This window comes from Aphelocoma coerulescens, chromosome 7, assembly GCF_041296385.1.
Source record: "Aphelocoma coerulescens isolate FSJ_1873_10779 chromosome 7, UR_Acoe_1.0, whole genome shotgun sequence".
In the NCBI taxonomy this organism is placed as follows: domain Eukaryota; kingdom Metazoa; phylum Chordata; class Aves; order Passeriformes; family Corvidae; genus Aphelocoma; species Aphelocoma coerulescens.
Window position 1 is genome coordinate 22328100 of NC_091021.1, and position 23682 is coordinate 22351781.

At 35.1% G+C, this 23682-nt stretch overlaps 1 protein-coding gene across 1 annotated transcript in view; it reads left to right on the forward strand.

The window, feature by feature from the left end:
- The window catches only part of KCNH7 (potassium voltage-gated channel subfamily H member 7), a 217133-nt gene that overhangs the window by 120154 nt on the left and 73297 nt on the right, over positions 1-23682 (forward strand). The window contains exon 3 of the mRNA XM_069020800.1: positions 9296-9455. Coding sequence (XP_068876901.1) covers positions 9296-9455 — 160 coding nt within the window. The remainder of the gene's footprint in view (positions 1-9295; positions 9456-23682) is intronic.

Below are 23682 nucleotides of genomic sequence, written 5' to 3' on the forward strand. Positions count from 1 at the left end.
AGATGAGAAGCATTGAATTTGCTTAATTCACATAGTCTGTAACACATACAACACAAAAGAATGAAAGATCTTCTTCAGTTATTCGACAATTGACTTGCAAAGGGTTTACAGGCTTAATAATTAAGTTCTTTTCATAGATGTAGCCCTTTGTGCAACCTGCCCTGATCTTCCATGTTTGACTTTCAGCATCAGGTAACACACTGTGTGCAATGCACTCAGAAACTTTACATAGGTGCAAGGAACTGGGCCAGAGATGTTGAACTGCTTATGCAGAGACAGAAATATCCCCAACGACAAGTCACAGACACTGCTTTTCAGAAATACTACATGCTGTACACAACATGTAAGATATTTTACACTAATTTAGGGCCCGAACGATTCCAAGTAACACTCATGTTTGAACATACCATCTTTGCAAACTGTCAGTAATGAGAACCCATCCAGAAACAATTTCAGACCCAGCTTTAACCCCACTATGCCTGGACAAGAGTGTATCTCTGAGAAAGATCAGCTTGAGTGTTCAAGACTGACTGTCAGAACCAGGCCTCCTGACTTTAGTCTGTGTTCTAGACAAATCCCCTCTGACAAAACTCAAATGTAGTTTTAAGGTGAGCTGAGACAGAAAGAAAAAAGCCTATCTTGCAATTTTTGGCCCATCTGTGGTTTCAACAGAATTATTCTACACGCAGCGTGGATCCGAAGCAAATATTCACTCTCCATGTACAGTTTTCAACATTTTTCACTCTATGCTTTTTTATTGCTTTTCTTTATAAACATATCACTGCTTGTTTATTTTTCATTTAATTTCATTTTTCTTTCCTTGCCAAATATTTAATTGCTCTGTATCTTCTGCCCATGTTTATATATGCTTAAACAATAAAGCAGGAAACTGTCCTCCCATACAAAATGTTTTCAGCATTACAATTAATCACCATAGCCTATTAGTGTAGGTGTAGATATAATTAGGAAATTAGCAATAATTTTAGCAATGCAGTAGCCTAGGAAATGCTGGAATGCACAGTTGAACAGTATTTATCTGCCAATTCAATTATATTACAAATGGGATTAAAAGGAGAGCAAATGAGATATTCATATATATGCCAGTCCAGTAATGAACTTGTCCACAGACTCCAGAGGGCAATTTTTTTGTTAGCTTGTTACTTTAAAAATTCTTCTCACATTTAAACAATGTAAGCTAATATCTTACAAAACCTAAATGGTCCTATAAATCAAATCTTAGTATCAGCAACCATTTCAGTGACAGAATGAATATTTACTAAGGAGGGTAGAATAAAATGGCAAAGAAGTAGGTCTCATTTAATCACTGTAAGGTCCTGTTATGATCCAGTTTTAAGGTTCTTAGAAATGCGTCTGCCCGAATTAAGGTCCAAACGAGACCATATGCCAGTGACAATAGTAAGGGTTTTATTTGATGGTAAATATGAGAGAAAGAGAGAGAGGAAGAAAGAAAAGTGGGGGGGGGGGAAGAGTGACAGGGACAGAATAAGGAAAATATCACCACTCCATGAATCCCGAGATGTTCCGTTGATCCTCTCCAGCTGGTCTTCTTGGTGATAAAGACCCCCCCAGAAGGCACAGAGTCCCATGGGTGTATATGCTCAGGCTAGGTGGGCATGTCCTGGCATGTCCCCCTGGGGTGGGGGTCAGTCTCTCACAGCAGACTCTGGGTCTGTTGCATCATGTGCAGCCCTGTGGGGCCAAGCCTCTCACGTGAAAGTCCCGTGGATGTGGCCTGGGGTTCCACAGCTGGGCCGGTTTGTGTAATCAGAGGATGGGTGTTTAGTGCCTCTCACCAGAGGTTGCACCATGCACCCAAAACCTCCTCTTCCACCCTCAGTTGGAGGGAGTCTGTGTAAGCCTGGCTTCTGTGAGCTGTGTTGTCCCCCCACCCCAAACTCAGCCGGGGATAGTTGCAGCTGGTGGCTTTGGCCTTTTGCAGATGCATACCTTTCACTCAACCTGAGACGACTGAACAATGCATTTCCCTTTATCTAAACAGTTTGACTTTCAGTTCAAAGTCCCACTCTTCAGGGAGGCTTCTTCGGTTGTAGCTTCTTTATAATGAGCAAAACTTTGTATCAATGTTTGAGGCATGAACTATTTTCAGTTTCTGACAGGTCCCTAATAAATATCAGCCAAATACATTTTTCTTGTCTCTACACACCCCCCTTAAAAATAGCTATTCCATTGAAAAGGGATATAATACATTTCAACCTCCTATCTATTTTTAGTTGTTCTCTGCAGTGAGTCTTTCAGAATAGACAGTCAGAGATATAGGAAGCGTGTGAATTCCCCATCCTTGCCACTCACGGTGGCTCATTTTCAGTCAGATGGAATTGGAAAATGGTGACATACAGACACAGCTCAGAAGATACAGGTAAAACATAAAGAGAGTTGTATAACCCATTGCCCAAAGTTCTGTATGGAAATTTACAAGACAGTTTAATATTGTGGGGCTGTTATCTACTAATTCAATTGTGAAAATGGGATCAAGAGTTTCTTTGAGTTATCCTTAATTTCTTCATTCATTTTTAATGCTGGTGTGATTAAAACCCTTTTCTTTTTATGTCTCAGTCTTAACACCTTTAGAAGAAATTTAAATTATACCTGTACACAATGAAGGGCAGCAACAGGCAACACTTAAAATGCAAACTGGGATTCCCAGAATAGATGCTTTTTATGTCTACCAATATAATCATCTTTAGTCGTAGCATCAAGTTTTCTCCTATTCCTTATGTGTGCAGCTACAGAACAAATGCAGGGCAGGAAAGAAAGGAACATCCAAGGGTAATTCTTTCCTATAAAGTTTTGACAAAATTTAAATAGGGTCTTTACAAATCAGATATCTCCAAAGGTCTGAATAAATGACACCAACTGCAAAGACGCAAAGAGCTGCAGGTACAAACAGACAGAAGTATTTGTCCAATATTTTCTTCATGGGTTTGTTACTGAGTTGAGCAAGTAATTATATGGTATCTCTCTCCAGAGATCTGGTTCTAGATCACAAAATGCTGGGAAATATTCTCAGAGCAGATTCAGTCCTTCTTCCACTCGTTTTTATTATATAAACAAAAAGACTAAGTTGTGAAAATCTGTTAATACTTAGTTAATGCAAAAATAGGTTTGCAAAGGTATTTGCTGCTAAAGGAGTCCTTTACCATAAAGCCATGTAAAATTTTGCATGACTATTTCAACATATTATTACAGGAATAGAGTTCTTAGCATGATTTTAGAAAGAAAGTAAACCTTTGCATTGTTGAAAAAAATATTCCTTATGACATACTGTGTTGTTCCTAGCTTGCACTTGAATAGAAACAGAAGAAATTGGCTTTTCAGTCCTTGATTGGTCATGTTGAGTCCCTATATCACAATACACATCATGCCTCATTATTTGACAAACTGGCTTTGCTTGAATATTCAATACACATCCCCAGTGCAATTGTCCCTAAATGCCAACTAAACATCACCTAACACAGTGTTTGCTTAGAGTGGACCTCAAAGTGGAGGTAAATAGGCTTCTGAATTTTAAGCATAAAAGAAAGGACTTTCTTCAGGGATAAGTCACAAAAACCACACAAAGCAGAGCAAATAATCCCTGGATACTGCTTTTCTTTCCATTTCCTTTTCTTTGTAACCTTTCAAGAATAAAAATGCTTTGCTATACTGGTCTCATTAATAAATTACAAGCAGTCATTTTCAGGTGTCATTCTTCTGCACCATTACCAGTATTTGTTTTCTAAAACAAAGTTTTAAAGTTTTTAAACGTTTGTTACTAGAATCTTGACAACACATAGGAAAAACAAAGGTTTTGGCTTACTTCCATTTCTTTTTTTAAAGTTTGGCTGAAAGTAGTTATGGAACAACAGGGAATAAAGCCATAGTTACATCTCAGACAAAGCTGTACCAAATATGAATATTCTCCTTGGGACATTTCAGGAATATGAAAGTCTTAGCAGCTGTGTACAAGAGACAGCTTTATTTCACAACATCTTGTTTCCCCCTTCCCATCTTGCCTTCCAAGTAATTCCCCTACTGCACAGTTCCTTTGACTCTTCCTCACTCCATATTAGAAGCATGTCTATGTCCTTTATCTGCCAGCATTTAGTGATAAAATGGATTATAAACAGCAGTTTAGGCCAGAGAACAAGACTTCCATTAACTGCATTTCATATGGTCCTAAGGGGCTTGTTACTACTTGTATGCTGGGCATGGTGGGTAAAGCTCACTGTCTCAGCCTTCCTGAATGTCGGCACAAAGTGGGACAGTATTTCCTTTCCCAAGACCAGCACATGTATTTCATTTCATTAAATTCCCTTTAGGTTCTGCCTGGACAAGTATTACACCTTTCCAAGACCTTCTCCAAGCTGAAAGAAGTAGAAAGTGATGGGGTGTTTTGACCATTAGGAAGGAAGAGAATATTGAATTTGTGAAGTGTAGGAGTTAGTAGAAAGCCATGCTCTGGCTTCTCATCACAAAGATGAAGACTCCATGATGGATAGGTAAAGATAGAGAAGGTCTTCTGATCTTCCACATTAATTCTCCCTCAGATTAGCTCTCTTTACTTTCCCCAGAGAAGTTCTTATTAACATTGGGCAATCCCCATAAGCCATGCTATGATGAAAGGACAAATAAGGCTATAAACATGGACACAAGATAACAAAATGAGATTGGTTATGTTTTATTGCATAGTTTTCTTTGTATTTATGGAAGTCAACTCTTGCTTAACAGATAAATATTAAGGTTCTACTTAGTATAATAGTGAGCACACTCTAATGATGTCACAGTAACTAGTCAAAAAATGAATCTATGAAAACAGTATTTCACTTCATTACTAACAAAACTGGAACTATGTGGACTTTTCTGTGCCCCATTTCAGTAAAACCATGATAGAATTAAGACTAAGCTTAGCACACAATTGAATATGAAGCATATTAAATTGCACTTCTACAATAATTGGTAGTTTTAAGTTTATGCCTCTGAGAGAAGGCATTTTGAGCATTTGTTTTGATGACAAAGTGTGAATCATATTGAGGGAAGTGGAGGGTATTTCCAAAATAAGACTAGTGATTATTGAATAAAAGTGCAAAGAATATCCAGCTTCTTTCTCTTGTACCTGTATTACCATAAAATTGTAGTACTGCAGATGTGTTTCATTAAGAGCTGTCTTGCAAACAGCAAACAGGACTGTCTAGACCTGGAAATGGAGAGTATCTCTCCCTCTATTTTTTAACTGTCTTTGGTCTTGTTCTAGTAGGCAAGCTGTTGTTGGCTCCTCCTTTGTTATGTTTTGATTTATTCTTTGTTGCCTTCAATTTTAGATGAGCAGAAGTGGCTATGGATTGTACAGACGCCTACTCTGGACTACTTGTAGGTCATAGAAGTAAAAAATTATCACAATCCTAGGAAACTCTGGTATGAGGTCACCCTGCCCAGAAATTTCTATATGCACACAGAGGACATGTTCAATATTTTTCTTTCTATAGCCTTAGTCAGTTGTCTACAGCAGCTCTAGTAACAAAAAATTTCTGAGAAGTCATAAATGCTTTGGCACAGAGAGACAAGATTGGTTCCAAAATATATTGAAACTAGTCTCAGCCCTATGAAGGCTGTCCTCAAATTTGTGCTGAGTGGGGGAGTCTAAATTTTTAAATGGTGAAATGCAGATAGCAACTGTCAAACCCACTCAGGGCAAGAGGATTCCAGAGCCATCCTGTAGAACCATGATGAATTTTGAAAGGTCCTTTTACTGTGAACCATGGCAATACTGCAGAATTAGGACAATTACTTAAATGCCAGTGTCTGATTTTTCAGCAATCCTTTGAGCTTGGCTTATATGATAACCTGTGAAGATTTTGTTCCCAAGAAGGCTGAATCAAATTAGTTGTTTGGGATTTGTCACTTTTCAAAGTTTACTTGTAAGAGATTTTCATATGAGAATTTGGAATGTCTTCACTGTTATATATAATTGCATTGTGCCCTCCAAATTGCTTATAAATGGAACTACTACAATTCAAATAAATGAATGCAGTTGTATCTAGAAGATGCAGTCTAATAAAAATCTACCCTAAAATCTTCCATACAAATCACTGGAAAGGTAAATAGATTTCATGAACCAGATTAATAGGCTTGATGTACCTGCCTTGCACTGCTTTCTTGAAGCAAGTCAACTCTAAACACTATGTAGAGATAGTTAAATAGGCTTTCCTTCATCAGAATTGCTCGAATGGTGCAATATATCCTTATATAACCCTAATATACTCTAAGTCATTATTTCTTAAATATTTATTGTCACTTGTGTATGTATTTTGGCAGTTACTTGTTTCGCACAAGGCTGTGTGGTCTTGTGAAATCATACCGTTGAATACATAACCATGGAATCATACATCATATCCACACTGCAAACAGGGGAGTGAAATCTGTTCTTCCCATATGGATATTATTCCACTAATTTAAATAGATGAAACAGTGGTCTTTACAATGTCATAAATAAAAGAAAACAAGTCCCTATAACCATCGAATTCAAGCTGACAAGAAAATATCCAGCTTGTCCTCTATCATCTCCAACGATGATAACAAGAGAGCAAAAAGAGGTGTATTTCATGATCACTCCTCAAGAGTAATTGTGAGAAAATTCAGATATATTGCTGGATATTGAATTTGTTATTTATAAAGGTATAATTTTCTTAGTTGTTCTCATTAAATCATCCACTTGCCCGTGCTATTAGATAAGAAATGCAAATTCCAAAAAGTACATTACCATTTTAATTGCTCATCGGAAGTATATCTTACTTTTGAAATATTCACCACAGAGACAAAACAGGAAAAACATGCTGAGTGTAATGAGGAGCAGTGGGATGCCAGAGTGAAAATACTGAATAAGATTGTTTGTAAACAAGCTGCTTCTTATCATTTCTTTATTTCTATCAACTCTAACAACTCAAAGCTTATCTTCTGAATTTGCCAATGTTGTTTCTTTGTACCCATCCCTTCTTTTTACCCTTCACAGTAGGGTATTCCTTGCTATTTTCAATTTTGTATTTCCTTATTGTCACTTCAACAGAGCTAGAAACTGATAAGTGTACAGCAGATAGCAGTGTCTGTAGTAAAGACAAGCACTAACAGTGTCACTAACAGTGACTGAGACTGTCACTATATTTTGCTTAACTTGCAGCATTCCACTTTCAGTCACACAAAAAAAGTAAATATTCCTTTCCTCTTAAAAAACCCAGGCTTCTTGGAAAAACTTCAGACTAATGAACTATAGTGGACTTACTAGCCAATGGCGTATTTGGTCTTCAAATAAACTATGCTAAATTAAACCACATAGGAACCTTTCCCAGTTTTTGCTCCTGAAATATTTCTACATACAGCTTAAATTTTCAATCCCCTGCTCTTTTTGCCATGTTCTTAAGCTGTGGACTGTCAAACAACTTCTGCATTTCCACAGAGATGCAAATCCCTAGCTCCAGTACAAATGAGGTTTGTAAATTCTTGAGGGTGGAATGTTCTACACAAATGGGAGATCGCGTCATTACTTAGCACTGTGAGAAGCATTTCAAAAGCTTGCCTTCAAAAGCAGGAAAGTTTTTAAAGAAGTGTCCTCATCCTCCTCCTTTACAAACACTGACAAACACTTGATCCACTGAAGTTCAGTGTTATTCAAAGCCATGCATGCCTCAGCCATGCCCCGATTCCAGATATTGGGGGATACCTGCTCAACCTATAAATCTTCATGGCAAAATAGTCCATATAATTTCCTTCCAAGCAAATCAATATAGTTTCGGCTTTTTAAACTCAGTATGTATATTATTTGTTTGCTAAAACCACAAAGATTATCCTAAATTCTGTCCAGCCTTTCTGTTTAACCAGTCTATGTTGCAATGGTTGGCCTTGCAGCACTTCTATTTTTAGCTCTAATGGAACAGTCTTAAATTGCTTATTTTCTGTTTACTAAAGACATTGAGCTTGTAACCATGGAAACTGTGGCAAGTGCCACAGCTTAAATGTTTTATTAAATGGATGGAAGTTACAGCTGCAAAACTTGAAAGGCCGGCATGTCAATTTTATATATAACTCAAATTGCCATATATACCACATAACAGCAAGTACTACATTAAATACAAGAAGCCAGAATCTGATCTTGGTTATAATGATAAAAATGGTACTATCTCTCTCCTTAATGGAAACAAACAAAAAAAAATAATCTTGTGCAATCCAGATCAGGATCTGTTTTTGTCAAATTGCACAGTCTGTCAAGTTTCAGTGATTACTGCATTTGAGTGCCTAAATTGCAGATGATGTAAATTAAACCAGTCCCTAATTATCATGGAAAGACCCCATCTCACAGTTATGTCTGCATGAAGCTTTTAGCACATTATTGTATTGCTTACAGCAATCACATTGTTTTTGGAACCACTATGTTCTGTAACATTAATAGAAGGAATTAAATCAAAACTAATGACCTTGTCAACTGAAACTTCTAAAGCTATACAAAGAACTCCTTAAATCTGTAATTAGGTTTTTAAACAAGAACATCCTTAGCACCAGAGGTGTTGAAAGTTTACACTCTCTATTACTTTCAGTATAGGCTGAGTATGTTCCATAAATGTGAAAACTAGGGTATTTTTAAATTCATACTTTAAATTGTATATAAAACTTAAGTCAAACACTTCTGAAAGTTATTGAAAATTATTAGCACAGTTTAGAAGATTTTTGTGATGGAGTATAAAACAAATAACAAATACAATTTTTAACACAAACCTAAACATTTGACAGTCCCAAAAGACTGAGACCTAAAATAAGAATAGTGGTATATTTACATCCATAAATACTTAATGCATGACTCATCCTGTGTAATAGAACCAAATGCTTGAAGAATGTTCAACATTTAGAAGAATCAGATTCTGCTTTCTTTGCAAGGACTGTGGTTGGAACAGTGTTCACATTTCTACTTTTGGTGGTAAATGTCTCCATATTGCAAGTCTGTCTATATAGGCACTTCCAGTGAACAAAAAAAAAACCCAAAAAGTAAAATTGACATCTTAAAGGAGAAACCTTTTGGTAAAGGTAAGACTCCAAGAAATTATGAACAGTGGTATTTCTTTCTATGAAAACATTCCTGTTTAAATTAAAGAATAATATGTTTGATGGTCAATTATTGAATTCAAAGAAATATTCTTCATTGTCTGTTGGTGTAACTAGAATTACTGAAGTGAAAAAAAAGATGTTTGCTTCCATTTATATATTTCTTTGTCTTCTTTTAATCCATCTGCAGGATCTACCTTCATTTGCAACACCCACATAATTCCAGTGAAAAATCAAGAGGGAGTAGCAATGATGTTTATTATTAATTTTGAGTATGTAACAGATGAAGACAATGTGGCATCTCCTGAGAAGTGCAAGCCAATATTACCATCTAAACTTGTAAATCGTAAGTTACTCAATGAAATTTCTCTTACCTCTACTTTTATCTGGAGAAGTAATTAACATGGGCAATAAGGTTAGCAAAGGATGCAATCCTGTTGATTGACTCAATTCAGATGGAATCTGAAATCATAAGAAGCTAAATGTAGAAAACCTACTGCAAGATGTTGGTAAAATAATCTATTAGATCTTTGGTAGTACTAACAGCATAGATCTTGTGAATAGTACTAGGATATATAAATTCATAAAAACTAAAACCTTTCAAAGAAATGCATTACCCTTGACAAAAATCAATTAAAAATGGAAAACTGAAAAAAAAAATTTGATCTAGCCCAAATATTTCATCTTAGCCTACTCAAAATTGAATATTTCTATATTATAAAAAATAATTTGTGGCATTTGATTTATAGTTGGTGAAATGTGATTAAAATAGACCAGAAAATATAAAAATCAGTTAAAAAATTATTAAATATCCTTATTTTTTCAAATTGAAGTATTTTGATTAACTTGAAGGATCAGGGGCAGGGCGGGGGGGTGTTGGATGTACAGGAAATGCTTTTGCTTTCATTCCACTCTGGAACATAAGTATTGTCAAAATTAGAAAACTCAACACAAAAGTCCACTTCTTATACAGCTACACTGTGCAGCTTTCTGTCCCACTATCTGCAGAACACATGCTCTTTTGCTGACCTTCACTGTGCAGCAGCAGCACATGATCCTTCTGCTTTGTATCGCCACTCACGTAATCTGCTCTTACTACAAGATTTCCTAGAACACATCCCATTTGTACAAGCTCTTAGTAAAGCACAGCATGCTCTAACAGTGGGCATTAACACTCACCCCTGGCTGGCTCAGCAACAGTTAGAAAATACCTTTTCACAGTGAGATAATCTTTAACATTAGTACAATAAAGGCACCTAAGTATTCCAGTTGTTAAATCAACACTTCAGCTTTCTCTAGTTAGGAGATAAAGACTAGTACAATTCTCACTGTGAGAAGCAAGGAGAGAACTTTCTTGATGCAAACACTACACAGTACCTGAAGTGTACATGGAATGCTACAATGACAGGGTGTATAAGAATGTGGCAAAGAAAATTTCCAATACAGGAAACTTGCAGTCTGCAAATAATTATTGTTCACAGAACATCACATGTTTTTTAAAAGAGCCTTTGTAAATAGTCTTTACAGTACATATTTTAAATCTTGTGCTTTTATGCTTCCTTTTCTTATTCTGTTTTGCATTGGGTTTGGGGTTTTTTGATAACCAATACAGCAGTTTTTTGTTGGGGTTTTTTTGAGATACCAATAAAACACTTTTTTTTTTTTCTGCGAATGATATGGTTAAAATGCCATTAAGGCATATCAGCAAAAATAATAAAATTGCTATTTTAATTGTTATAAAAATTTATAACAAGCGCATCAGGTAAACCCTACTCAGAGTCTAGTTTTATCTTATTATACCATGGTTTTGTGATTTTGAAACATCCTATTTCCTCCATTTAAAAAGCAACTTCATAACATAGATAAAATTGTTCAGCTTGTCCTTGCTTACTGTGGTTTTATTGACAAAATAGAAGGTAAAATACCAATTGGGGAGAAAAAACAGAGCCTCATGTCTTGAAAAAGAGCATTTTGTTCTGATATCTGTGACACATCACTGTACATTTTCAAGTGTTATCACTCGCTGTATTTTAAAGTGAAAAGCCACTAAAGAGGAAATCTGAAAAAAAAAAAAAAAAACACTCTGTCAAAACATCCTCTGCTTGTTTTATGGTATTTACACCTGATGTACACAGGGGATTTCCTTGCGGAGAGTTCTTGAAAAATAATGGGTGGGCCTCCAAGCTCAGTACGTAACAGAGAGAGATCAAGGTGCAAAAGGAGGCAAAGAAAGGTTACTTGAACCATTTTCCTGCTAGTGGGCACAGCCAGATGCCAGAAATTGGCAGAAACTATAGCAGGCACATGGCTGCTCCATCTTCTACCAAGCTGCTTATGGTTTCAGAGCAGACTGTTATGTGGGCTGGATGGGATGTATGGTGATACAAAATATGCTACATAGTCAAAAATTCCTCTTGGCAGGAAAGCGGCCAAACTATGAAAAACATCCAGAAATAACTGCAAGATATTGTTCAATGGTGGTTTTAAATTAAAACAAACAGACAAAAGCCTTGAAATCTAGAAAAGGCAGAGAGAGACCAATAAGCTAGAAAAGAAGTCAAAAAAGGTGGATTGTAAACCAGTAAAAACATCTTTTTTAAAGTCATGTTCCCAGCATAAGAAAGGTACACAGCAGATTCCCCAGAATATAATTAGGTTTTCATCATTGTACTCTATTTAGAACATGCAAACCAGGTGATCTCTTTTCACTGGATCACACACAAAATGGACAGTAATGGGTACCAGTTCAGGGTTCAGGGAAGAAAAAAAAAAGTGAAACAAAATCCCTTCAAATGCAGCAACCAATTTGGAGAATAAAAATAGAGAGGGAACCAGACATATAGCAAGTGTAATACATCTCTGACAAACACCCAGGATAAGCAACAGCTAATGACAAAAGACAAAATATTTCAGATTGCATTAACATCTACTACCCAGAAGCACACAGATCATGAGATTTCTTTCCAGAGCTCCTTAGATTGAGTTTCCTCATATTAGAATGCCTTTTCAACATGAGAGAAAATAAAAATGACTGAGTCAGGTTGCATGAGAGAAGTAAAAGTTATTAGGAAGCAAGTATATTGCAGCTATTTTCCTGACCCTAGAAAACAAGATAACTTTTCATACTTTCATCCTTCCTCTAATTGATTTATCAAGAGTTCATCAAATTTATTAAGTGTATCTTTGAAAAGCCTTTCCTTTTTCTAAAAGCATCTATTCCACAAGCTGCAGCCAAGTTTTGAATGCTACCACTTACCGTAAGGTTCCTCATGACAGAAATTGCCACTGAGGTGAGCTCAGTGGGTTACAGCAGACCGCTAGTAACCTCGAGGTTGTGGATGGCTGTTAATCCCTGTATGAGTCATTCACTTAAGAGTTGGACTCAGTGATCCTTCCATTTCAGAATATTCTGTAATTCTGTAAAATCTAATACAATGTAATAAAAAAGCATTTCATGTTGTGAAGAAAAGAGGGATTCCAATCTGTTGAAGGGCTGAGGGCCCTCTGAACAAGTTAAGACCTATGGAAGACAAGTAACATTTTTTAGGTTTAGCTCAGTGACTGCATTTATCTCTGGATAGGCAAAAATTTAAAAATTTATCAGCTGAATACTGACAGATATTTTCAACAGTATTTGTAAGCTCTCTAGTACAAGGATCCTGTATTTTGTTATGTGCCAGGATGATGGCTAACACGCTTAGGTTCTGATTCAGCACTGGGCTTGGCAGTGATGATGATAATAATAGATTATTAAAAAGAAAAGTTATGTTGTCAGGAGTTTGATGAGCACATTTGAGTATAAATAGAATTCTTTCTAGTCTGGTGCCCGAGACTTCTTATCTTATATGCAGCAAATGGCTGAATAGGCTGTAATGTGAAAAGTGAAGGTAATGGTTTCATAATAGCAGTGTAGAAGTTCTTTCAGTTGATCCTTTTCTTCCCTTAATTTTTTCTGGCAAGAATTTATCACCAGTTCTCACTGGCAGTTCTCACAGCAGGAATAGTGTTTGTTTAACCAAACAGTGAAATTTTGGAAGATTCTAGCATGCACAGACCCTGTAAATAAATACTAAATCACAGCCAACTGTTTTATCATTCTTTTCTGTTTCACTGCTTTTGTTGTTTGCCGCAACTCTATTTCCCAGTGTATGCCAGTTCACTAGTAAAGCTAAGGAAGCCTTTGTTCATATATAACTCTTTCCCTTTTTGAGGAAAAAAAGGTATAGCCCAAAATTTTGCCGTATCTTTTAGTTTAAACTTCTAATCAAACTTATTTAATACTACCCCTCTTCCATCTTTGTATTCAGAGAAATGCAGAAATTTCTTCTGTACATACTTATTCCACAACTGGGTAACATCCTCTTCTCCAGTGAGAATATATTGGTACAATGTGCACTTTAACTGAGACTTAGAGAAACTGATTTCTGCTATAGATGCCCATTCATCATTCAATCTTTCTAAGCTTTGTCTCATTTCCATATATGAGAATTCTATTCATTCTTACTTCAATTCTTTTCTAATAAGTTTGCTTGGTTTTTGTGTTGCCTTTTCTTAGATCATGTAACCATTTTATAATTCTAGAAATTAGCATCTATACCCAAAGATAAAAACACTTAATTATTTTACCCCACCTCATTTTACATGCAAAACACTTGAAAACCTAAATACCTGCTTTGTAAATGAAAAAATATTTGTGCATTGTATTGAAGTGTTAGGATTTATAGTTTTGAGCTACATAAGCCCTAAAAATGGATTTTACTCATCTCTAACAGTTCTTATGGACTGTTCTCTCTTACATCTTCTAAGATGCTAACATTTTCTTGATTGTCACTATAATGATAAAAAAATTATTCCCAAAAATGTAGTCATAAATTTTCATGAATATAAGCATTTGCAAAGCTGTATAAAATTTTGAACTCCAACTGAAATAACGCATAAATAATGTATATTCAACAAGATACTCTTAGTAAAGGAGAACTCCTTCCTGTTAGACTCACTGTAAAAAAGAAAACAGAGCTTTGTGTAGATTTTCTACAATGAACTAAATTAAGAAAAGATGTGATTTTATACCACCTTAGCAAAAAAACTTCTTTGAACACTAACAAATTACAATTTAAATTTGTCTACTAGCAACAGTTGTTAACCAAAATAACATATGAATTCCCATTCAGTATGTTGTACAAACTTCATTAAACTCCTTATTATAAAGTGTTAATCTATAACTTCTGTGTGTAAATTCATCTTTCAAATCAATTGTTGAGGAAAGGGACCCTTAGTGTCCAGTTTTATTCCTAAATCTCTCAAACATTCCCATCTGCATATTCATCCACTCCTCTATTTTATGAGGAACTTTTACAGCAATTTGCAGAAGTAGTGGCATAAATTAATATTTGCTCTTGGCACCTGATTCTGTTCCTCAAAGCTGTGAAATACTTCATGTCTGTAAAACAAGTGACTACAAGATATCGAAATCAACCATAACATAGATTGAACTCAGAAAATCAGCAGCCAATTCACACTGACAGAAACCCATAAATTTGAGGATACTGACTTCAATATGAAGAATGTGGCAAGAATTTTTCTACTCAAAAGAGACCATTTGTGGGATCGCAATGGGAAAAACCTTTCAAAACTTAATTCTGAGTTGTCTTCATTTTCTGCCCCACCTAGATACTTTTTTACTGACCTATAAGTGCTTTTTCTAACATTTACTCCAGCCCTGTCTGGATCAAAACTTTTATTAATTGGTAGGCTAAAATAGCTAGTCAGATGAGGTAACTTTATCACAAGTTTTATCCCTTTAATTTCAAAACACTTTGACTAGCTAGAAGTAATAACCTATAAGCTAAATACTGGTTCCCAAACACAGTGTTCATTACCTCATGGGAGAAAGCCCGGAAAGTTATTTGATTAAACATGTAATTGCACTGTGCCAAAGAGGGAAATTCGAGAATTTTCTTATCATTTTATCATTTCAAAATCCATAAGCCTAATAAAGACACCTGGAATAATTTATTGGGTTTCTTCCTGTGAAGGAAATGGGATGATCTGTTACGCATCCAATAAATGGGTACTTTTTGGATAAAGTTCAAATAAAATGAAGAGGCTAATAATATTCTTAAAACAGCCAAAACTGTAATCAGAAAACCTTTGAAGCACCTTCTTCAAGGTGCTTACTCTTCAGCAAGTTTTCCTCTTTCCTGGCCCTAGCAATGGAGTTACATCTGAGAAGCAGAGAACACTCCATATACTGATGTTGCAAACAAGCACAACTGCAACTTAAATCAGGCCTTTCCTTCCAATCAAAGAGCTAGCACAAAAACGTGATATTTGCTTTCCTCTGTGCAGAGCACTTTGCTATATAAGTACTGGCAGTTTAGTGAAAGTCAAGCATATATTTTTAGTCCTAAAAATATTAGGACTGCAACATCGTAATGAAATACTGCATACTGTTTGATGCATGCAATTTTGCCTCATAGAATATGGCACGTAAAAGTAATAGTAACCCCCTGACTGTGCCCAAAATGTAATGAGAAATTTGTCCAGGATCCTATTTTTAGCTGCACCACTCAAAGCAAATTCATCTTCAGTGAGGACTAGTCAAGAAAAATTGTGTTCAGGAGAACAAAGGTTTCTATCCAGCCAACGAGCAGCATAGTTCTGAAAGCCCCAGTGTCAATTATGTGTATTTGTCTCCAAGGTAAATTACAGTAAATATCAGGCAAACTGAAACAGTCTTGGAATCCTGGCAAAGGAATACAGCCAAACACCAATCACCAGTAAAAGACAGAAGAACCTCTGCTATTATCACCTTCCATGCTCCACAAACACCTAACTGCCTAAATTAACAGAACAGTCACTGAGACAAAGCATTTTTCTTAGTCTTCTTCTACAGACAGAGAAATACAAGTAGGGTAGCTCTACTTCTGTTTCCTCATGATGGCTGCTGTTGGGGCTCAGCTCAGAAAGGAAGCCTTTCTGGATTCCACAAACTGTAATTAGCTGTTTACGTTACAGCCTCACCCAGCTATGATCACAGAGCTGTTTTGCTATCTATAGTACAAACATTCAATAAAAAAAGCAATCTCTGCTTAAGAGATTGAAAATGAAAAAGAAGGAGTGACACAGCTTTCAATAGCTTTCCATGGCGGCGACTTACACATTCCACGCAGGTCTTCCAGTCATATATTTTTATTAATTTTTAACAGGTCTCCTATCTATCTGTTCCTTTTAGGACATTTAAAACAGGGGGGTTCTGTAAGGTAACTTGAAGGCTAGGATAATGATTTTCTGAAGTCATCCCTCATTATAATACATACCCTCAGGAAAGTATAAAGGTAGTGAGTTTTGCTTCATTCTCTGATGGAAGAAAGAGACACGTCTCTATTATTCATAATAAGAATTAGCACAGAGAACTTAACACATCTGTGCACTTGCTAAATTGAATTACAGATTTTGACCTTGAAGAGGAAAAAAATCAAAACTATCAGGGTATCTCAAGCTATGACAAAAATGACTACTAGAAAGCACGAAAAAAAATTCAATGGATTTGAGAAGCTTTTAGAGGGATGTTGTTTACAAGAAATATGATTTTTTATTTACAATCTTCAACATGAAAATGTTTGCTTTAAGATAAGCAAACAAAATATATCTATAGATAAAAATGACAGAATTTACTTCCATCATGTCTTACTTCTCAAGCATAGAATCCTACCATTACAACTTGACTGTTTTAAGCACCCAGGCAAGTTGGGCGTTTCAAAGACCTGAGAGCAACTGACAAGGACACATAATCTGAAGAGTTCTTGCCATGAAGACATGAAATAAGTAAGGCCTATGAGGAATGTGAAACTAAGCTTATATTTTAAACAAGTGTCAGTGAATATCTATTCTTCCAATGGAAATTATGAATTCTTCAACTTTTTAATAAGTTTCATCCAAATAAAATTGTCATTGTCTAGCAAAAAATGTATCACTAATTAGAAGTTCCATTTCAAGAGAAATAGCATGTTAGTCTGTGTACACCTGCTTTAGTATTCTGTCTGGAACCTTAGCCAACTTTAAAATTAGGTAATTGAAAACATATATTGATCTATTAAAAAGAAACATAGTAATTATCAAATATTTCTTAATTGAATAGTTCTTAAATTTTCCAAATAAAAAGTCAACATACTTTCAGAAAAATTCTTCTGCATATTACATATATTGTATGTAAATTTAAGCTACCTGACTTTGCTTCTAAAATGTTTGGAAATTTCATATCCTGCCTTCTTTTCTTAATAGTCTGTTTATTTTTTGAATCTGTTTCAAGCAAAAGCTTTTTGTAAATTTAGTTTAATTGTATTTCAGATGGTAACAACCTTTCAAGTGGCTCTTCGTCAGGTAAATCTATCTTCTAAAATTCTATCTACAAAAGTCCTTTTATTGCTTTGTTCTGGCTATATTATTTCAAGATCTCATTACATTTTACATATTTCTAGAAGAGTGCAAGTCATAACATGGCTCTTGCTCTCACTGTCTGATTATTTATTTCTGCGAAACTGTAGATATAACAGGTAAACTATTAAATTTAGTATAATTATATGACAAATAAAATCCAAATTTAATGATACTTCTCATCTTATTATTACTGAAAGTTGCAGTATGCAGATCATAAAAAAACTTCAACCAGTATATGAGACAAAACACATTGCAGAAATTGATAGTGGTATATGACTTCAGTGTTAAGACACAGAAAACATCTTCAGGCTTCCTGTCTCAGAGAAAAGCAATATTTTTTATCCTATGAAGACTGGCAGCCAAGGTGATGAGGGTTTGAGAACTTCTTGAGAGCTTGATTTAATAGATAGAAAAAATTCTTCTTTCCAGCTGCCAAAAAACTCACCATCTTCTCACCAAGACAACTAAATATTGTGCTAGGTAACAAATTTAAATATTATATTTTCTGTGATGCTAGTTATTTCATTTCATTGCAGTTATTTACTTTTTTTCTTCTTTCCTACTTCTTATTATATTTAAGAAATAAAAATGCAAGAAGTAAAATCTCTTTCTGAGAGGACAAAAAATTCTTTTTTCTTATGCCTTTTTTACAAAAACACTTCAACTCCTGTAATAGTAATGAATAAGATATAATAAAATGACATCTCTGTCAACAAGTAGGAAGAAAACCAGGTAAATGTACCAATTCATGTTAACATTCAAGGATATAAATATTTTGTCTTTTGAGGGAGACTCTTTTAACATTGTTCTGACTAAATTCACTGGTCAACCACCCACAGCAGAGCCCTAAAAGCAGCCAGAGATGTCATTCCCTTCCTTTCATATTCTGACAGGGTCCTATGTGCAGATATCAAAGTTGAATCTTTCTCACTTACAAGGGAATATAAAGAAGATTTCTGGTTTCTTATACCGGTAGAAGACACGTGTAACCTTAAATTTTAGAGAAAACTAAAAGAAGTGCCAAAATTAAAGGAGACCATACCAGAGGATAAAAAAAGAAGTGCATTCAGTGTCTGAGAATTATGAATTCTAGCTTCTAGCTTCTAATGTTAATAATTGCCTTGCCTTTTTTTTTTTTTTTTTTTTTTAGATTATTACTGTTAATGAGCAGAGCAAGAAAATTATCCACTTAAGTATGCTTCAATACATTTTGGGGAAAAGAACTGAAAAAAACCGTAATTGTCTCTCTGTAATTCTCTGTCGAAGGCCTGCTGTGCCCAGACAGAAAATAAGGCATCATCACATGCCACAGTGTTTGCATAGAGTACATTCAAGTATTTGCTGCTATTTTAGACTGTCAGTGTTTAGGGATTCCATTTCTCAAAAGCAATTGTTTCCTTTAGTCTGTTGCATGAGTTGCTAGATGGTATTTCTAAGCTTTTGAGCAGCAATTCAATAACTGTCTGTGTCTGTATTTCTGATAACCTAAATCCTGGAATTCTGTGACAGCAGACATTCAATTATGAGAAAATATTTCAGCAAAGGTCTGACTTGTGCTACTTTTGTAAAAGTAATTTTGCTTATTGTTTGGGGAAGAACAAAGGTGTTACTGAATTAGCCCATGCTCTGGAGGACAGTCTGTCATAATTGACCTATCTAACCTGCCCTTGTCAAGGAAATCTGTTTAGAATAGGTTGGTCATTGTGGATATGTGTGTTGTATTCTTTAATCTTATATATTGAAAAAGTAACATATGTTTCATGTCATAGCAAGCCCAGTCAGTCACCATTGTAAAACTACCCAAGACCTGATTCTCTTCAACACAGTTAACAGGTTGTACAGGAATACAAGCAGCTCACTTTGGTTCAGCTCTCAGCCAAGGAGAAGTGGTACATTGCACCCAGAAACAGTTCTGACAGCTTCTACACCTCACTTAGATAACCTTCTGCAAACTCTTTGTGCATTTGAGCTCCTTTGATTTGATTCTGGAAAATCTAAATCTAGAGAAGGTTGAGACAAATAGACGATCTAGCTGCCAGCGAAGGAGCCTGAGACCAGCTAGTATTTCTCTTCCTTTTGCTTTCACATCTTGGGGTTTGGATAACTGCTTTGCATCAGCATGAAAATAACAATACTTCTAGTGGTGCTACAAAAACTGGCTGAGTAATTCTTTGAGGAGCTATCACAGCTTTTCAGCTGCTATCTCTTAGGATTACCCTTCTGCAGTGCTTGGGATAGCATTGCAGGGATCCCACTGACATGGGCTAAACAGACTTTGGGAGGAAACACATAGCATCTACCACTACCCAGAGAGCACTAAAGAAATTGTAGTGAAGGTAAAACTCTCTCAGTTGCTGGCATTTCTCTGACTTTGCCACTGTGTCTTTTATGTAAATATACATTTTCATTGCTAGAAATTTGGGGAATACCTTCACTGTATCAAGGCAATATTCAGGCCAAATATAATTTCCCTTTCTTTTTATGGAATGTTTGCACAGAACAGACACAAGAATCACTAGCCATGCAAGTGCATTGGGTTACAAAAGAAATCCTTGTTCAGATAATTTTACTGCAATATCCCATTTTGTATTGATGGGGCAGGAAATTTGCAGCCATGATTGTAGCTGTTGATAAGGTCTTTTGGGAAATAATTTTCATTCTTCCTTTTTTTTCCCGACACAAAATTCCATACGGTTGTATTTAGTGTTTAAGAATAGCAATTTTCCATTAATGTTAGCACTTCTTATTACAATACTTACATAATAACATGGATATTAATTTTTCTTATCAAGATGGGATATTTCCCTGAATTTTTTTTCAAAAACTATTAATCAAAACATTTTATTTCCATGAATTCTAAGTCTTCTCCTTTGATCTCCCAAAATATGAGACAGAATTAAAAAAGGCTTCCAGAACACAAGAAAAGTCAATTTGAATTTGAGACTGTGGAGATAATTCTATCTGCAAAGAGTTTAGAAGAGTTCTATATCATCTACAGTGTATTTTTGGACTGAGTTCTACTATTTCGAACAGCTAACAGCTGAGATGGCACAAAGACTAAGTGCAACCAACAGATTAACTCATTTGCAAATTGCTTATTCAGTGAAGCAAGGTTTGAAAGGAGGAGGTGGAATGTAAGTCTGGAATTGTGATTCAGACTCAACTGCTTTCCTCAATTGCTCTTAGGAAGACACAATCATACAAATCTCTGACAGCATTAAGAAGAATTTGGCAATCTAGTGTTTAATAAAACATAAGGATTTTAATGTAACATTATCTCTGGATTCATAGTAAATAGCCAGTTGCATCTCAAACATGTTTGAGTACTGTAAACCAAGATAAATCTGCTCTGACATCATACCTACACAAAGCAGGGGTTGTCCATTAACAAACAAAGGATTTCTCCCATATGCAGTATGCCAGGAAAGCTTCCACTGACACTTTTAGTCTCTACTGGGACAGCAGGCCTGAGGCTTGAATGAATTTTGCTTCATGACAAATTGTACTATTACACTTCCTTGCTCAGCTCAGCTCAGTAAACTACACAAATTCTGAATGGGCCTCCTGATAACTTTAGCTGCAGGAGAGAGATGAATGTCCAACACACCATGTAGCTCATTACCTGTTCACTGAAGAATAATAGCAATACTCTTTCTCTTAAGAATATTCAAATTAAAAATCAGGAAATAAGGTTTTAACTTTGAGACTATTTATTACAGTCTATAGAAGAATAGCAAAAAGCTGCTCATGTAAGTTTTCTATTTCATGCCCAAAAGTCTTAGCAAGAAGCAAAATTCTCACTGAGTATTCTTTCCAGCTGAACTGCAGTTAGACAGCTAAATTAGTAATGCAGTATAACATGGTCATATTAACGTGGTGAGGCAGAAAAGACCATCTGCAGCAGCATAAATATGACTAAAATAGAGTGCCAACAAAAAGCCTTTAACAGTGTCTAATGCCAGAAATCCTTATGAATGGTATTTTTAAGAATTTCAATGTAATTGATAAAAAAGAGAATTATAGTATTAGTTTCATTTTGGATGCAATAAGCCTTGAAAATTGATTTATAAGCTGCTTTGCAGCTCAATTCTATGTGTATTTAAAAATAATAATATTTTTTTTTTACATTCTTCACTAATTTCTACTGTGAGCAGTTGTAGTGTTCAAGTTAGTAAGTTACAAGTACACACATTCCCAAGATGCACTCGGCTGAGTATCACTGTGTAGACTGAAAATTTGCACCTCTAGCTGCTGTTTTAAAGATGCATGGCTGGTTTATGTAACAGAGATTTCTGTCTATTGTGCTGTTGTGTGTATATGCCTAGAGTAATAAATTCAATGCTAAATACTTAGAATTCAACAATTTTTTCAAAAATTTTCAAGGACAAAAAAGTAAGATCATTACATGGATTTATATTTTAAAGTCGGGAAAAAAGGTGGAAATAAATCACCAGATTTCTAAATACTTTGATGTTATCAGTAGAGTCTCATAGGTTATTTTATAATACATTTTCAATTATTTGGATAAAAAAGGTGCCAACAATGAGGTGAGAACGTTTGCATATGTCAAAAAATTATTCAGACTACTACACGAGATTTACAGACATGCAAGGATGCTGAGTGGCCAAGTGATGAAACAGCAAAAAAAAATTTTACAGACATAATATTAGAGACTAAATTATCTATTACCAATCAACAACAAAATCTCTCAGCTGTTGTAAAAATACCTTAAATTAGAACAGTTAGAAAAATAATTCAAAAATGCAATGAAATATTGGAAATTATAAGGAAGATAACTAAGATTGAAACAAAAAGCCATTATGTCACTGCATTGATCCTTAAGTCTGGGAGTAGCTCAGGCCACTGTCAAAAAGGATTACATTAGAAACAAAAAGTAACTGAGAAGAGGAAGAAGGATGTTCAGAGGTACACAATACAGTTACATAAGCATTCTTCAGCTTGCAGAAGAGGTATACAAAGCAGTTCAGGAGATGTATGAAAAACTGTAAACATATTGAGACTATATTAAGACTACAAAGACTCCCAAAAAAGGGAGTAATTATTAGCTATTTTTTTATAGGAACTAGCACCCTCCCCAAGGCAACAAGTTTAAAGCAAGTAAGGGGAAGTACTTTTTCACAAACATATGCTAAAATTATGGAATTCTTTCCTATAGAATTCTTTGCAGATCCAACTAAAACCATTTTTAAAAAGCACTGATACAAATTCATAGAAGAAAGGTACACCATTTATTCAGTTTGTGGCTTGAACAAACAATCTCTAGCTCAGGAAGCTTCTGAAATTCAGATAGCCAGAAACAGAGTAAATTTACTCAGAGAAATAACACAATGTAGTGACTCTCAATCTCCTTCACATATCCACTACTGGAAATTATCAAGGTCCAACAGTGTGCTAGATGGACCTTTGGTGTCATCTAGTCCAGCAACTTTAGTTCTTAGACAGGTTTTCCTGAGCAGGGTACTCTCACCTTCATTCAATTAGGATTCAAAATACAATTCCATATTCAATACTAAATATAGAGGACATTCATTTCAAAAAATTAAATGATTAAGCTATGTCATCGGTTGCTCTACAATTACTGTCGGCCATATGCATAAAAGAAAGACTATTTCAAAACATTTCAGTAGGGAATGATAGATTTCAGTGTTAAATATTAATAAATGCTAGGTAGCTACAAATGCTAGCAATTTAAACTGAATGAAAAAAAAATTTGAATCTTATCCCAAACAGAACTTCTTATCCCAGCGAGAGAAAGAAGGTACTTTGAAATGTTCTCCAAGAAATCATTTAGCTATTCATTCACTGTTGAAAACACTTATGTAGCAAAGTTATGAGAGACACAAAATTATTTAATAAGTCAGACGGTTTATACAATGACACATGATCATTTCAATTATTTAAATTATTTTATTTTGTTAAACTTTCTTTAGCATTTCTTTTTTTAAATTGTTTAATATGTTTTCTGTACACCTGATGTCCCTGTGCCTCTATCTGTGAGCTGTATTACACAAAACCTTACAATATTTGTTATTTAGGTTTGATTTCTTAGAAGGATATTCTATAAATTTTGCAATTCTTCCTCTATAGTTTCTTTATAGGCACCATATTATACTCTTC